Source organism: Mus pahari, chromosome 17, assembly GCF_900095145.1.
Source record: "Mus pahari chromosome 17, PAHARI_EIJ_v1.1, whole genome shotgun sequence".
Taxonomy (NCBI): Eukaryota; Metazoa; Chordata; class Mammalia; order Rodentia; family Muridae; genus Mus; species Mus pahari.
This window is the reverse complement of record NC_034606.1, coordinates 14,828,559-14,845,169: the sequence shown is the minus strand read 5'-3', so window position 1 is coordinate 14,845,169 and position 16,611 is coordinate 14,828,559. Positions and strand designations below refer to the sequence as shown.

The following is a 16,611-nucleotide window of genomic DNA, read 5'->3' as shown; positions in this document are numbered from 1 at the left end:
TTATTTTATTCTGCCTTCTCTTAAAACTATTTCTATACTGAATTTGATGATCTCTTTCATTTTTCAGCTTAACTTAATGTCTAAAGAGTTTACATAACTATAGTCTATATAGTGATATATGAGCATAATTTAGACATTATATCTTGATCCAAATTTGGGAAATTAGCATCCTTAGCCATTTTGATTATCTCCTTTAATAACTTGGAATAGCATATTTTAGTACACAACAAGTGTTCCTCATCATTCCCAAAATTATATAGCAATATAATTTCTTCTGGATTTCACTTGGATAAAAGTGTTCCCCAAACAAACTAACTGAGACTTAAAAAGACAAATTTCTGAAACAGACTGATGAGACACCAACATTTAAGCAAACAGGCGTGATAGAATTCTTCAAATTATACTGTCAGTTGCCTAACATTTGATGTTTCTCATGGGGCCTCTCATGGATAAGGATTTGTTACTTTTTCTCTCCCTCTCTATTATCTTCTTACTACTCTACTTTGTAGCAGAAAATGAGAAACAAGCAACAGCAGTGAACCTGTCATTTAACTGGTATAGATGGCAAGGAGAAATGAAATGTAGGAGGCTGACAGGACCATCTCCATCCCCTGCTGGGACAATTTTGCCAGAGGGAGTAACAAGTCAATTGTGTCAACACTTCAGAGGAAACTCTTTGCACCAACAAAAATAAGATTCCTGTAATACTTACAAGACAAAAAATGTGTAACTAAGAAGCTGCTGGTAAAATTTAAGTCAATAAACTTTTATGATCAAATAAGGATGATTTTAAATACCAGAAACCAATCCAGAAGTTTCAGGTGATTAATAAAAGAAATACGAGATTTTATTGTTGTAGGGCACCCACTTTTAAGTATAACTTCTGGCGATATTCAAATTTTATAATTATGTTGAGAAATCAAAAATTATTTAAATAATATATTCTTTAGGTATATATCAAATATTAACTTTGTTCTAGAGCCTTATGATAAAACAATAATTATTTTAATACTTAGGCATCAATATTCTGGTTCCCCGTGGTGTTTATACATCAATGGTAAATGATAAAACAATAGAAATAAAATAAGATAGACCACTAGATAATGATAGATTGATTGAAGAAAATGTGAATAGATATTGTTATAGAGATAGAAAGATTATTTTACATGAAAAATTATTTATCAAGTAAGATATTGTTAAGATATTGTTAAGAGGTATTAAATCTTGAAAATACAATATGGAAGAAGCAAAAAGGACCCACCAAGGCACTGAAAGGAAGTTTATTAAACATAAGCAAATAACAACAATAACAAGTTTAAGGAAAACAATTGTTGATTGGCCTAAAACGTTCATACGCTATAATACTGCTGGGCCCAATCTTACCAGGCCAGTGGTTGTTCTAGCTTTCCAAGTTTACACATGTATAAGAGTGTTGACTTCTTTTCTTTCCCAGGAGCATGCATACCATTTTCAAGCATTTTAAAAGCTACATGGTAGTATGGAGCTTCAAAATTATTACCAGCCCATTTTCTCTTAATTGTTGTTAAATACACATATATAAATCTGTACCTCTACAACCATATCAGCCCATGTAATATGATTTATATGTGTAATATATTCTGGGCTGACCCTTTGGTACTGCAAAACTATTTTGTGTGCTTTCCCTGTATAACCCCTCCTCGCAAAATTCGCAGCTGATTGTAATTCTTCATCTATGATTGCTGCCTCAGCAGCTTTACCCTTCTGTGTTAGCATACCCATTGGTATACTCCTTTTGGTCATGTTTAGGTAACCAAGATCATGAGACTTCATGGATGCAGCTTTCCTGACATTTTTTTGTTAGCACAGTTTCACACCAAACTTTCTGTTCCTCTGCCTCTTAAAATCCTTGACCCCATGTGCATAATTTGCTCTGTAGATATCAGTGGGGATTAGACTTTACCTCTCAATTTTGACCCTTGTTTTTTTGTAATGGTGCCTTATGATGCTAAGTTTAATTAACGTGATGAAGCAGGAGAATTGCACGTATCCTTGACATTACTAGCCCTGGGTAAATGGCTTAGTTCTCTTTAGAAGGCAAAATTTTCTTTCTTGAGTAAGCCTTAGCCCAATAACAAACCTGTTGGTTACTGCTAAGTTATGTGTGCCACAGTGTAGCCGTAGGTTTATTATATCATGCTGGGTATTGTTGTCATTCATAGCTATCATATTTGTATATCATTATTGGTTGCTTCTCTCATTGTTAGCTTACATGTTGCTGTCTGTTATCATGAAAGCTGGTATTTAGGGAGAAGCCTTTTAGATCTTATCCATTTCACCTCCTCTGAATCCTGGGTGTTAGTGCCTGATGTCTTTATGCATCAAGACTTACCTTCAACTGAAATAACCTACCCCTGAGAGGCAAACAAGGACAACAGCAATACCCTGTAATGTTTGGGATTTTCTTATAGAATCCTGATCAAGAACTCAAATAGAGGCCTTCTCATGTTTGATGTTGAAGTTATTGTTAGAGAGTTTATGAAGTGTAGAAGATTGATAGCATTGTCAGACAAAATGGTAAAATTATATTTTATTCTGTTTACATATGTTTTTATACACATATTATTTTAGATATTAGTTCTAAATTTTACACCTATACCTATTGGTATTTTAACATCTTTCCTCATTTTTCTATATTTAATTAAATTTACCTCTACTTCCTTAATGAAAGAGTCCCATTTCCCAGTTCTCCTGATTACATCACGTGTACCCCTTCACCCTGTTATTTTTCCCTCTATTTACCTTGACACACCCAATTTCCCCCTTTTTATTTCCCTGGATTTTGCATTTACTCAAGGTTATATACTTACATCAGATGATTTGGAACTAGAAACCTCAGATGGGAAGAATATGTGGTATTTGTCTTTCTGGATCTTAGCCCACACAATATGGCACGCTGTGTTTCTATTCATAAAACTCATGATTTCATTTTCTTACAGCTACATAGTATACATAGTGTATATTTAGCACATTTTCATTATATGATTTTTGGGTTTAAGGACATTTAGATTGTTTTAATTTTCTATCTACTGAGAATAATGCAGCCATGAACGTGGCTAAACAATGATCTCTGGAGTAGGCTGTAAAGTTCTTTGGGCATATTCTAGGAGTTCTATATCTGAGTCAAATAGTAGATTTCCTCTTAAATTATTATTATTATTATTATTATTATTATTATTATTATTATTATTATTTTGATTCTCCACACTGGCATATAAGATGGCTAGGCCAGTTTCTGATCCCAACACTGAATAACAGTTTTTCATTTCTCTAAATCCCCACTAGTTTGTTTTGGATATTCTGTTGATAATTGTCTTATTGAGTAGGGTAAGATGGAGTCTCAGGGTTATTTTTATTTTCATTTCCTCAATTTTTAAGGATGCTGAATATATTTGAGTTTTCTCTTCTTCGTTTTTATTTCTTCTTTTAGAACTCTTCTCTTTATCCCATCAGAGTTCATTGAAGTGGTATTTCTACCAAAGTTCTCCTCTGGATACATTTACGTTTTAAAATAGAGGCTTTATCTTTAGCTCTACTTCTTTCTTCTTGAGTCCTTGCCAGAATGACCCCTTATGGTTTATTTAAGGACAGGGTTGATTATTTTCAAGATTGCACTTTAATTTTCCTCCTCTTCTAATGTTATGTGATATTTTAAGCAGATATAAATGAAAAGATTGAAGTCTATCGTCTGATTCTCCTTCCCACACCTACATCAGCTGAGACAGGTGAATGGCTCCCATGTGACTCTTGATATAAGGACATCATTCTGATTCTTCAAAGCTTATCCTTCATCATGTAGTTACTATCAGAACATTCACATCTTTAGATAGTGGATATTGAGAGACCAAAGATAGGATTTCCTTCCTGTTAACTATTTTGAACCAATGTTTTCAGAATGTGTATGACTTTTTGTTAGCTACCTCAGCAAACAATTTCCTAGCATGAGTGAACTACTTAAAAGCTGCTTCAATAAAATTTGCTGATCATCAAAGTTCTATCTTCTACATATCTGGCACCAATTAAAACTCATATGAAACTAAGACAGGAAGAAGGGATGTCTGTTGTTATCATTTGTTTGCATCACATTTTACATTTTTTTTTTATTTACACCATTTTCAATGTACACTATTAAGTCTCATAATTGTAGGGATGAGAAATCTAACATTAAAGCACTTTCAGATTCCTATTTTTAAATAGCTATGAATTTTTCAGATTCTGGCTTAGCTTGGTTCCATGGGTAGTTCAGAAACCAGGATACATTGTGCTGGTCTTTATATATAATCACATGTCTTAATCTTTAAAAACTTTGCACAACAAATAAATGTAGATGCCCTGCTATATTCCACCCTTGTTAAAATGACAGTGTCTTAAAACAACAACAACAACAACAACAAAATCAACATTCTATCTTCACATTTGCAGAATCTACAATCTAGGAAAATGCTGCTATTGTAAATACTATCCCTATTTTAAATACTTCTACATTCAATATATAGCCTTAGGAGTTCCCTCAAGGCCATAATAGACAGAAAATAAGAGAATGATGAATATGGATCATATTATAAAAGACTTGTCTGGGCAATGTGTACAACTGTACCTCAATGTGCTCATAATCTAGCCATTAAAGATTAACCTCTTAGAAGTAGTGAAAAATAGAAATTGTGTGAATCTTAATTTGCCCCCAGCATTTTAAAATTATGTTTTTTAAAAGTTGAAAATTATTTTTATTATAACTTATAAAATATAAAACTAACAATCTAGAAGCTATATGTCATTTAGTTGTATGAATGATTTCTCTCTAAACAAAGGGTTCATACAGTTAAGTTTTTAATTATAAGTATTATTGTAAAAAAATAAGCTTCTATTTTTTTTTGTATATAATTGCTAATGCCTCAGTAATCTAATTAAGAGACACACAGCAGAGGTGTCTATCATAGAGAGAAACAAAAAGGCTTCCAGACATCAGTTACACTTGATTGCTAATGGGAGTTTGTGATTTAGCAAGGGAGAGTTTCAGAGTTGTATCTCATGGTAAAGTTTGAAACTGAATTGTTTGCTTAGCATTTGAAATTGGCCTTGTAGACACAGCATCTCTTTCAATCCAAAGTTAATTTCTCTTTGGAAAAAAGCAGTCCTATTTCATGGAACCCACTCCTCTCCATAAGCAATTTCAGAACAAATTAATAGCAGGGCAAAACACAGTATGAAACTGGTATCTGGAAAGGTGTGTTATACACAACTGTTCCTGGTGATTTTGCAAATGATTTTTTTCCCTTCTAGTAATGTTATTAAGAAGGTAGGATTTATACTATCTTAAGTGAACTGTGTGATCTCATGAAAAACAAAACAACAACAACAACAAAAACTCTCTGATTTTCAGTACCCAAAATGAGTGTTGCAGAGACTAAACACAAAGAAAAATTTAATTTCAGGTAAAAGTATGGCAGAAAAAAATGTAGTGAAAGAAATTGTATACCATTCCTTTAAGTTGTAACTAATTGTATGTGCCTTTCATCCTGCTTGGCATATCAATATTTATATTCTTAACAAAAATCCATAAACATAAACCTCATTAAATAGTATTGGATTAAGTGTTCTTTGAAAACAGATTTATATTATAATAGTAAAATCATATAAAAATAACAAATTCATCCTTTAAGTAATAGAAATTAGAAAAGGTTTTTCAGAAAATTGGAATAGCCAAAAAAATCCAAAATTAAAAATAATCTAGTTTTTCTTTTTCTTTAAAGTCTGCATTTCTTTAGTTAACTATAATGCCTCAATTGATATTTTCTCCACATTCTCCAGCACAGACTTTGAAGAGATACTTAATATTTTGTTTTCCCACCTGTGGCTCATGTATATTTTTATGCATATAAAATATGTTACATACATAAAAGTTTAATCTACTTTAAAATTATGACTAATAGAGTTAGAACAAATTGAGCCATTACCACTCAGGTAATCTCCTGAGACCATTTTAATTTGCTTGCTTTTATAACATTTCTTCCAACATGGCTATAAACATCAAACTCATCTTTTGAAAATACAGAGATTCAAATATTTTAGTATACTGTAATTCACAAAAGTAGTTTATCTTTAGTAAGTAGGAAATTAGGAAAAAACACTACTAATATTATTACTACTAAATTACTATTATTATCAGAAGTATAATGCAGCATTTTCTTATTTTGTTTGTGATTACCTCATTGTAAGATGGATTAAAGAAAGAGAGTGAGGCTCGTAGTGAATTTTGATCAGTATTATAGCAACAAATTCTTGCCTCGTTCCTCCTGGTGTTTAGTAAGTAGCAGTGAATACTTAAAACGCATAACCAATTTCATATAAACTATTTTTCAAATAAACATTCAAATTCTTGCCCATCTAGAGTTTCTGAAGAAGCTATTCAATGGAGTACTCTTTTAATATTTGGGCGGGGGATGGATTATACTTTAATTATCTCATATCCTTCTTCCATCCTGCCAAATCTTCGAATATATTCACCCTCGTTCCTTTTCAAAATCATAGTCTTTTTTTGTACTTTTTGTTGCATATGTTTCTCTAATTTTTCATATATGTTTTGGTAAGGAAATAGGTAGAGCAATATGACACAAAGAGTAGACAAGACCTTTAATTCTCATTAGATGGGTGTGTGAGGAGTTTTGGAGGGAAGAATGTGAAGGAGGTATTTTGTAATTATAATACAATCTCTAAAAATAATAACAACAAATAAAAACTAGAGATACTATGAAATAATGACTTAAAACTATGTATCAAATTTGCCAGTATTTTTGAAGTAAGTGAACTGTATCTTTTATAAGATGTATTTATGCTCCAGATTATAAACTGTGCTGCTAAATATTCATTTATTTAGACAGCAAGCATAACAAGGCAGAAATGTCAATACAATTTCATTCATTCAAGATAGTAATGATGTTCCCATTAACAAGAATATGTGACTCCCTGTCCATTATGGAGTTAAGTAAAACAATTTTTCTTCTATATTCATTGATGTTCTGGGGATGCTTCATATCATCAATTTATAATTGGTTGTTATAGAAGCAAACATTTCCTCAAATGACTTATATTAAAGGAGTTCCCTGAGCTGGGCAAAGCAGCAACATAACTCATGATGCAATTTATTGCACAAGCAAATTTGTAACCTATTAACTTGATTGACCTAAACACTATTAAAATAGGCAAATATTCTGACTTCAATTCCTTTAGGAAAAAGTGATCTTTGCTCTTATAATCTCATATTAACACAACTGCTCATTTAAACACTCTCATGATATGCTATTGGTATAATCATAGAATCTATATGAAGTTTTATTTACAAATCAGAAATATAGTTCAAAATTTAAATTTAGTTGAAAAATTATATATAATGTACATCTATATATATTTGTGTGTTTATATACATACATATATTCATGTGTATATTAAAATATGTACACTAAATTATGGATTTATATTACATATTTTTGGAAATTTATAAGGTACATAATTTCCATCTAATTAAAATATTCTAGCTTAATTTTAATTGTGTTCCTATTAAAATTGTTTGGTTGCTTTTGAAAGATTACACTGGCAGTCTATATTATATTGTCCTTTCAATAATACCTCTATGAATAAATATGTTAAAAATAAAGACATTCTATAATCAACAAAAATATGTGAAATGATTAAATGTTTCTCATTGGCAACTTTAGGAAACACATTATTTTAAAATATTACTCGGTTCTTTACTTAGACATGAAAAACTCCTGCATTTTATTATACTGAGTTCTAATTTTGGAGTGTAGTTCTTTTTTGTTGTTGTTGTTTAGTTATGTTTATTTCTATTTCAAACAGTGGTTATAAATTTTCAAGATGTGGTTTATATTTATACATGAATCATAAAGATTTCTCCCAGACTTATTATATATCACAAAATGTGTGCTGTTATTTTAATGTATAAATATTGAATTTACTAGGTAATATTTGCCTTAATAATTAAACTTTTATACAATCTTATTGATTTTAACAGCTGAAGATGCTTGTGGGGGAACAATGAGAGGATCCAGTGGCATCATATCCAGTCCGGGTTTTCCTAACGAATACCATAACAATGCAGACTGCACATGGACCATTGTAGCAGAGCCAGGGGACACAATTTCACTGATATTTACAGATTTCCAAATGGAAGAAAAATATGATTACCTAGAAATAGAAGGTTCTGAGCCACCTACAATATGGTAAGTGGATAACTTAGTTAAACTTGTATTCATGTCATTGTCTGGAGCAAAGTCGGGAACATGGGGCTGTAGGTAGAGCTATAAGATATGGGTGTTGAAGAAATTGTGAACCATTTTGCAAACCTATAAAGAAGCATTGTCAGAACTGGGAGATACTTTCATGGATTTTGACTCAGTCAACTTTATGTCAGTACTTGTGTCACAGGATTAGTAAGGATAGTCATTTTTTATGACAAGGAAATAAAATCAGTGCCTCTTGCTACTTATAATGCTACTCTTTATCATGATAGTCCAAACTTAGCCATCCCTTTAAATTAAGTTAGAAGTCCATGAAGTATCTCACCTTAGTTTACATTTATAGACCATTTACTTAGCTTGTTAAAACTGAAGACGAATTTTGTTTGAAAAATGGAATTTTTCTTTACAGAATGAAAACATGGTCTAATAAACTTTATGTTTTCAAAATATGCCTTTTTGGAAAAAAAATACTTAAAGTGTTTGCTTATGTTGTTTCAAATCTGTAATGCTCCAGAGAATTTTTTCTTAACTCAAAGAATAGTAAGAAATTAATGGTGAAGGAAAGACATAGGCAAACACTAGAGTTGGAAGAACTTTTGAAGACATGGAAAGCTTGCGTTAGAGCATCAGAATATCTGCAACAGTTAAATCCAAAGGTCTGAAATGACAAACAACTGTTATTAGGAAGTGTAACAATTGATTTTAAGGTGGAATGATTAGCTATAAGAGCATCACTTAAGACTTGATTGTAGGAATCTAACAGGAGAGAATGGTAGCTGGTATTATGATGCTATCAAGAGGCAGAGGGGTAAAACATATTAGCACATATGCTAGAATTACAGTAAAAATGATTGTGTAGCTGGTTAGGAATGGGAAGGAAGATAGTCTTGAAACAGAAACTTGTTATTTATTGACTTTTGGAAATGGTGAAGAGGATAATGACTTTCCATGATATTAGCACTGTTGGAAGAAAGTCATGTCAACTTTGGAATTGAGACCACATGGATAATGAGATTTGCATTAAAAACAGGAGTTTGAAGGTATTTGAGACATACCTTTGAAGCCATCTGACATTTAACTGTATGAGTGAGAAATTTTTAAAAGACATGTAATGGTGGTATTTAGTTTGTTTCATCAACATTGAAAGAATAGATGTCAATGAAGAGCCCAACAGAAACAATGGGAAGAATGAGTAGAAGGGGTGCTAGAGTGAATCTGGAGATTTACAATACTGCCTGAACTTGAAAGGATAACCTTGTAAAGAAGACTAATCATGTGCATCCAAAGAAGTAGGAGAGGAGGACATGTTAGAGAATGACACATAACACAAAGATGGCAGAAAGAATGTAAAGGACAGAGTGTTCCCATTGTGGCCTGAAGATGTACAAACATTAGATAGATGCTTTGAAAAGTCATAGTTGGCTGAGTTTACAGTAACTTGGAACTAATCTCCATCAGAAATGCTACCATGTAATAAAGAACAACGATAATTCATCTATTCAAACCCGTGTTTTATATCTATTCTATTGGGGCCTTGAAAGACACAATTTATCCCCTTCCATAATAATTTTATGAGAAACTATAATTAAATGTGGCTAATCCTGCTTTAAATAGAGGATTTAAAGGAAATTATTTTAGAAGTTACGATTCTAAAATGGTTCATATTTAATTCATGTACAGCTAGATAATGATATAATAGATTTCCTAATAATTTTGGTATTTATGATGCCGAAGTGATCCTATTGATGCTTACAAAGCATTCATGTGCTTGGTATGCTGAAGAAAATGGAAATATTCTTATAGTAATTACTCTCTTGTTTCCACTGAACTCTATAACCTAAATAAAATCCTTATATGCTCTGAAACATTACATCCCGATTTACCTTGATAAAGACACTTCTGTGTACTAGCTTCACAATTTTTTAATATTTATTTGTATGTTTCAACAATATGAGGAATAAAATAATAATGGTTATTTAATTAACTCGGTCAGAATCACAAAGTTCTCTCCTGTTCATTGTCTGCTTTAAATATCATCAAGATACATTCTTTCCTCTTGCTCAGGAAGTAATACATATTTAATTTCTCTAATGTTATTATATTACATACAGACAAGTCCAGACTTCTACTAGATGGTGACTCTGACTCAAAAATTAGGTAACTTGACATGTTACATGAAAATTATAGAAATATCCATCTGTTATATTTCTAATAGTGAAAATTTAAACAAATAGTACTATTGATAAATTTCTTTACTTAGTCAATTAAATATCATAAATAATAATCCCTTTAAATATTAACATTTATGAAATTAATGTCTATAGTTACTTGCAGACAATTAATACTGTTAAACTAAATGCTAGCCCTTTAACCCCAATAAATAAATATTTTCTGCCTTTTATAAATATACGTCCATGAGAATGACACACTTTATCAAGTGACAAGTTTGTAAAGACTCTTCCATTATAGCCATTTATTGGTTTTATAACATTCTTAATTCATTAAAGAGGCCAAGGGGAGAAAAGGTAAATATTGAAATATTGATATTCTTCAGACTGAATTACAAAGAATTTCTTTTACTTCAGATATCTCATCCAAAGATCCAGAACTTTATATTCCCATATATGCTTTTAAACTTCATCCTGAAGTATGAGTAGTAATATGAGGCAACCCATCCTTCATGCCACAAATGGTATTAGCAACATTTGTGTTGTTTCCAGATTCAATATGCTAAATCAATAGGTTCCGGATTGTTTTAAAACTCAAGTATCCTTACCTGCTTCAACAGGAAAGTCATAGACTCTTATGATATGATTGGATATAGCACTAATTCCTTACGTCATTTATTTCATATCAGTAACATTTTGGGGTTCTACTAATTCTACTATGTGTCTGTCAAATTGTCTGTTTTGACAGGTACAGAGGGAATAAAGAATTGATGACTTCCTTGCTAACAAAGTGTAAATAATAAATTGCTTCCTACTAGGTTTCTCAGTGAGGCATGAGTGTTATTCTTACTCAGTATTCTCACCAGCATGAGCCTCTACTACCTTACTTTGTTGATACTAACCGTTTGAAAGGGGTTGATATGAAATCTCAAAGTCATTTGTTTTGTATTTTCCTGATGACTATGGATATTGCACATTAAGTGTCATTCAGCCCTGAGTTTCCTCTGTTGATAAATGTACATTTAGATCCGGGCTCTATTTATATGTTTGTGTGTGTGTGTGTTTTGTTTTGTTTTCTCTTGTTTTGTTTGTTTTTGCTATTTTCTTGAGTTCTTTGTATCTTTTGGATATTAGCACTCTATTGCATGTGGAACTGCTAAAATTCTTTGCTCATCTTGTAGGCTTCAACTTTGTTCAAAGAATGAAGCTTCTCAATTTCAGGAAGTCTAATATGTTAACTGTTGATCTTACTGCCTGTGCTAACATTGTTCTATTCAGTAAGACTTTTTCTGTGTCAACAAGTTGAATATATGTATCTATTTTTGTTTGTTTGTTTGTTTTTGTTGTTGCTGCTGCTATCTTTGAAGCACTTAGAGTTGAGTTTTGCCTAGCCTCTTAAAAATGAATCTAGTAGGATTCTTCAACATCCTTCCATCCAGTTTGCCCACTGATTTTTGTTTTGTTTCGTTTGAGAATGCTGTCTTCTTTCCAATGCATATTTCTGTTCTCTATATCAAATATCAGGTTTGTATGGGTATGTGAATTTATATTTGGTACTGGAGTGAGATTCTGTTGGTCAGGAGGTCTCTTCATCCCATTGTTATGCAGTTTCATTACTGTAGAGTTGTAATAAAATTGGAGTCGATGAACAATGATACTTCAAAGCAGTTCTATTGACATTTGGAATTATCTTTGCAACCTCGTGGTGTGTGCGTGCCTGTATTTCCATGTGAAGCTGAGGACTGTGTTTTCAAGATATCTGAAGAATTGTATTAGAAGTTTAACGGGAATCATATTGAATATGTAGATTGCTTTTTACTGTGTTAATCCTACTGAGCTATGAACATGGAAGATACTTCCATCTTCTAATATCTTCTACAATGATTTAAAGATTTTATCATACAAGTCTTTCGATTGCTTGTGTAGAGATATTCCCAGAAATTTTGTATTATTGAGGTCATTCTTTGTTTTTTTTTTTTGTTTGTTTGTTTTGTTTTTGTTTTGTTCTTGAGACAGGGTTTCTCTGTGTAGCCCTACTCACTCTGTAGACCAGGCTGGCCTCGAACTCAGAAATCTGCCTTCCTCTGCCTCCCGAGTGCTGGGATTAAAGGCGTGCATCATCATGCCTGGCGAGGCCATTTTTAAAATTTTTATTTAAACTTTTTTTTACAGTCCCCATTTCATACCCTTTCTGGTCCACTCTCTGACTGTTTCACATCCAATACCCATTTTCTTATTTTCACTTTATTTCACTTATTTTCTCCACAAGGATGTCCCCAGTACACAACCCCACACCCCACCAGACCTTGCCACTCCCTGGGGCCTCCAGTCTCTTGAGGGTTAGATACATCTTCTCTGACTGAACCAAGACCCAGCAGTCCTCTGCTGAATATGTGTTGGGGTCCCATTATCAGCTGGTGTATGCCGCCTGGTTGGTGGCACAATGTCTAAGAGATCTCCGAGGTCCAGGTTAGTTAAGACTGTTGGTCCTCATACAAGTTTGTCCTCCTCAACTTCTTCCAGGATTTACCCAGTTTAACCACAGGGGTCAGCAGCTTCTGTCCATTGGTTGGGCGTAAATATCTGCATCTGACACTTTCAGCTGCTTGTTGGGTCTTCCTTATGGCAGTCATGATAGGTCTTCTTTTGTGAGCGCTCCATAGCCTCTGTAATAGTGTCAGGCCTTAGGAGCTCCCCCTGAGCTGGATCCCAATTTGGGACCGTCTCTGGATCTCCTTTTCCTCAGGCTCTTCTCCGTTTTTGTCCCTGCAGCCCTTACAGATGGGAACAATTATGGGTGAGAGATTTCTACTGTAGGATAACAACCCCATCCCTCACTTGATGCCCTGCCTTTCTGCTGGAGGTGGGCTCTACAAGTTCCATATCCCTACTGTAGAGCATTTCATATAAAGTTCCTCCCTTTGAGTCCTGAGATTCTCTCACCTCTTACATCTCTGGTACATTCTGGAGGGTCACCAAACCACCTACCTCCTGAGGTTGCCTGTTTTCATTTTCTCTGCTGGTCCTCAGGCCTTTCATCCTGTTCCCCCCGCCCAATACCTAATCACATTCCCCTCTTCCTGTCCCTTTCCCCTTTCAGACCCAAGGTCCCTTCTTCCATCCCCTGTCCTGTCATTGTTTTCTTCTCCCTCCCAAGTGGGATTGAAGCATCCTCACTTGGGCACTTTGGCTTGTTAGCCTTTTTGAGTTGAATGAATTTGTATCCTGTGTATTCTGTACTTTTTTATGGCTAATATCCACTGATTACTGAGTACATAACATGCATGTCTTTGGGTCCTGATACCTCACTCATGAGGATATTTTCTAGTTCTATCCAATTGACCACAAAACTCAGGATGTCCTTGTTCTTAATAGCTGAGTGTATTCCATTGTATAAATGAACCATATTTTCTGTATCCATTCTTCTGGGGACACCTGGGTTCTTACTAGCTTCTGCTTTGAATAAGGTTGCTATGAACATAGTGAACACATGCCACTGTGGCATGGTGAGGCATCTTTTGGGTATATGCCCAAGAGTGGTTTAGCTGCAACTTCAGGTAGATCGATTTCCAATTTTCTTATGAACCATCTGTTTGGTTTCCAGAGAGGTTGTACCAGTTTGCAATCCTACCAGCAATAGAGGAGTGTTCCTCTTTCTCTACATCCTCTCCAACATGCGTTGTCACTTGAGATTTTGATTTTAGCCATTCTGATTAGTGTAAGGTGGAATTTCAGGATCATTTTGATTTGCATTTCCCTGATCACTAAAGACTTTGAACATATCTTTAGGTGCTTCCCAGCCATTCGAGATTATTCTGTTCTGAATGCTCTGTTCTGAATACTCTGTTTAATTCTATAACTCATTTTTGATTGGATTGTTTTTGTTTTGTTTTGTTTTGTTTTGGTGTTTGTTGTTGTTGTTGTTGGTATTTATTTATTTATTTATTTTGGTTTTTGGTGGTTTGCTTCTTGATTTACTTATATATTTTATATATTAGCCATTTATTGGATATGGGGTTAGTGAAGACTTTTTTTCAATATTTAAGTTGCTGATTTGTCCTATTGGCTATGTTCTTTACCTTACAGAAGCTTTCTAGTTTCATGAAGTCCCATTTATCAATTCTTGATCTTAGAGCGTGAGTCATTGGAGTTCACTTTAGGAAATTTCCCCCTGTGCCAATGAGTTCAAGGCTCTTTCTCACTTTCTCTTTTTATTCGAGTCAGTATATCTGGTTTTACAGTGAATCCTTTGAACCACTTGGACTTGAGCTTTATGCAAGGTGACAAATATTTTCATTTTTCTACATACAGACAATTTGTCCAGCACCATTTATTGAAGATGTTTTCTTTTTTTCCATTGTATATAGTTGACTTCTTTATCAAAGATCTGTTTCCTATGAGTGTGTGGTTTTCTTTCTGGGTTTTCAGTTCTATTCTATTGTTCAACATGTCTGTCTCTATTCTAATACCATGCAGTTTTTAATCACTATTTCTCTGTAGTATAGCTTGAGGTCAGGTACAGTGATTTCCCCAGAAGTTATTTTATCATTGAGTATTGTTTTAGTTATTCTGGGTTCTTTGATTTTCTAGATCAATTGCTTTTTCCATGTCTTTGAAGGATTGTATTGGGATTTTGATGGGGATTTTATTGAATCTGTAGATTGCCTTTGGTAGGATGACTATTTTTGCTATGTTAATTCTGCCAGTCCATGAGCATGGGAGCTCTCTACATTTTCTAAGATTTCTTCCTTGATTTCCTTCAGAGAGACTTGAAGTTATTTTCATACCGATCTTCCACTTGGTGGTCAGGGTTATCCCAGGATATTTTATATTATTTGTGGCTATTGTGAAGGGTGCTGTTTCCCTAATTTCTTTCTCAGCTTGTTTATCATTTGTATAAAGTAAGGCTACTGATTTATTTGAGTTAATTTTAATATCCAGACATATTGCCAAAGTTGTTTATCAGCTGTAAAAGTTCCCTGGTAGAATTTTTGGGATCACTCATGTATACTAACATATTATCTGTGAATGATACATTTACTTCTTCTTTGTCAGTTTGCATCCTCTTTATCTCTTTTTGTTGTCTTATTGCTCTAACTATAACTTCAAGTACTATATTGAGGAGATATGGAGAAAGTGTGTGTCCATGTCTTGTCCCTGATTTTAGTTGGATTGCTACAAGTACCTCTCCATTTAATTTGATATTAGCTGTTGGTTTGCAGTAAATTGCTTTTATTATGTTTAGGTGTGGGTCTGGAATGCCTGATCTCTCCAATACTTTTAACATGAACAGGGGCTGTATTAAGTCAAATAAATTTTCAGCATCTAAGTAGATGATCATGTGATTTATTTCTTTGAGTTTGTTTATATAGTGGTTTATATTAGTGGATTTTTGTATTTTGAACCAATTTTGCAACCCTGGATGAAGCTTACTTGATCACGGTGAATGATGGTTTTGATGTGTTCTTGATTCAGTTTGCAAGGATTTTCTTGAGTATTTTTGAGTTGCTATTCATAAGTGAAATAGATCTGAAGGTCTCTTTTTTTTTATGTGTCCTTTTGTGGTTTCGTTATCAGAGTAATTGTGGCTTCTTAGAATGAATTAGGTAGTGTTCTTTCTCTTTCTATTTTATGGAATAATTTGAGGAATATTAGTAGTAAGTCTTTGAAAGTCTGGTAGAATTCTGTACTAAAGCCATCTGGCTCTGGGATTTTTTTTTTTTTTTTTTTTTTTTTTTTTTTTTTGGTTGGGAGGTTTTTAATGACTTCTTCTATTTCTCTAGGGGATATGGACATGTTTAGATAGTTTACCTGCTCTTGGTTTAACTTTGGTGTGTAGTAGCTGTCTAGAAAACCATCCATTTCATCTAGATTTTCCAGTTTTGTTGAGTATATGCTTTTTTTAGTAGGGTCTGATGACTTTTTGAATTTCCTTCATTTCTGTTGTTATGTCTCCCTTTTCCTTTCTGATTTTGTAAATTTGTATACCACCTCTGTGCCCTTTAGTTGGTTTGGCTAGTATTTTATCTATCTTGTTGATTCTCTGAAAGAAGCAGCCAGTTTTTGCTGATTTCTTTCTTAGTTCATTCATTTGTAGATAAGAAGACTACTGATTTTTATGTGTTATTTTTGTATACAGCTACTTTTCT

General features: G+C 33.3%; 1 protein-coding gene across 4 annotated transcripts in view; it reads left to right on the top strand.

Moving 5' to 3' along the window:
• Positions 1–16,611, top strand: part of Csmd3 (CUB and Sushi multiple domains 3) — a 1,165,720-nt gene that overhangs the window by 293,042 nt on the left and 856,067 nt on the right. For all 4 annotated transcript variants that reach the window (XM_021216672.2, XM_029547950.1, XM_029547951.1 and 1 more), the window contains exon 5: positions 8,069–8,276. In XM_021216672.2, coding sequence (XP_021072331.1) covers positions 8,069–8,276 — 208 coding nt within the window. The remainder of the gene's footprint in view (positions 1–8,068; positions 8,277–16,611) is intronic.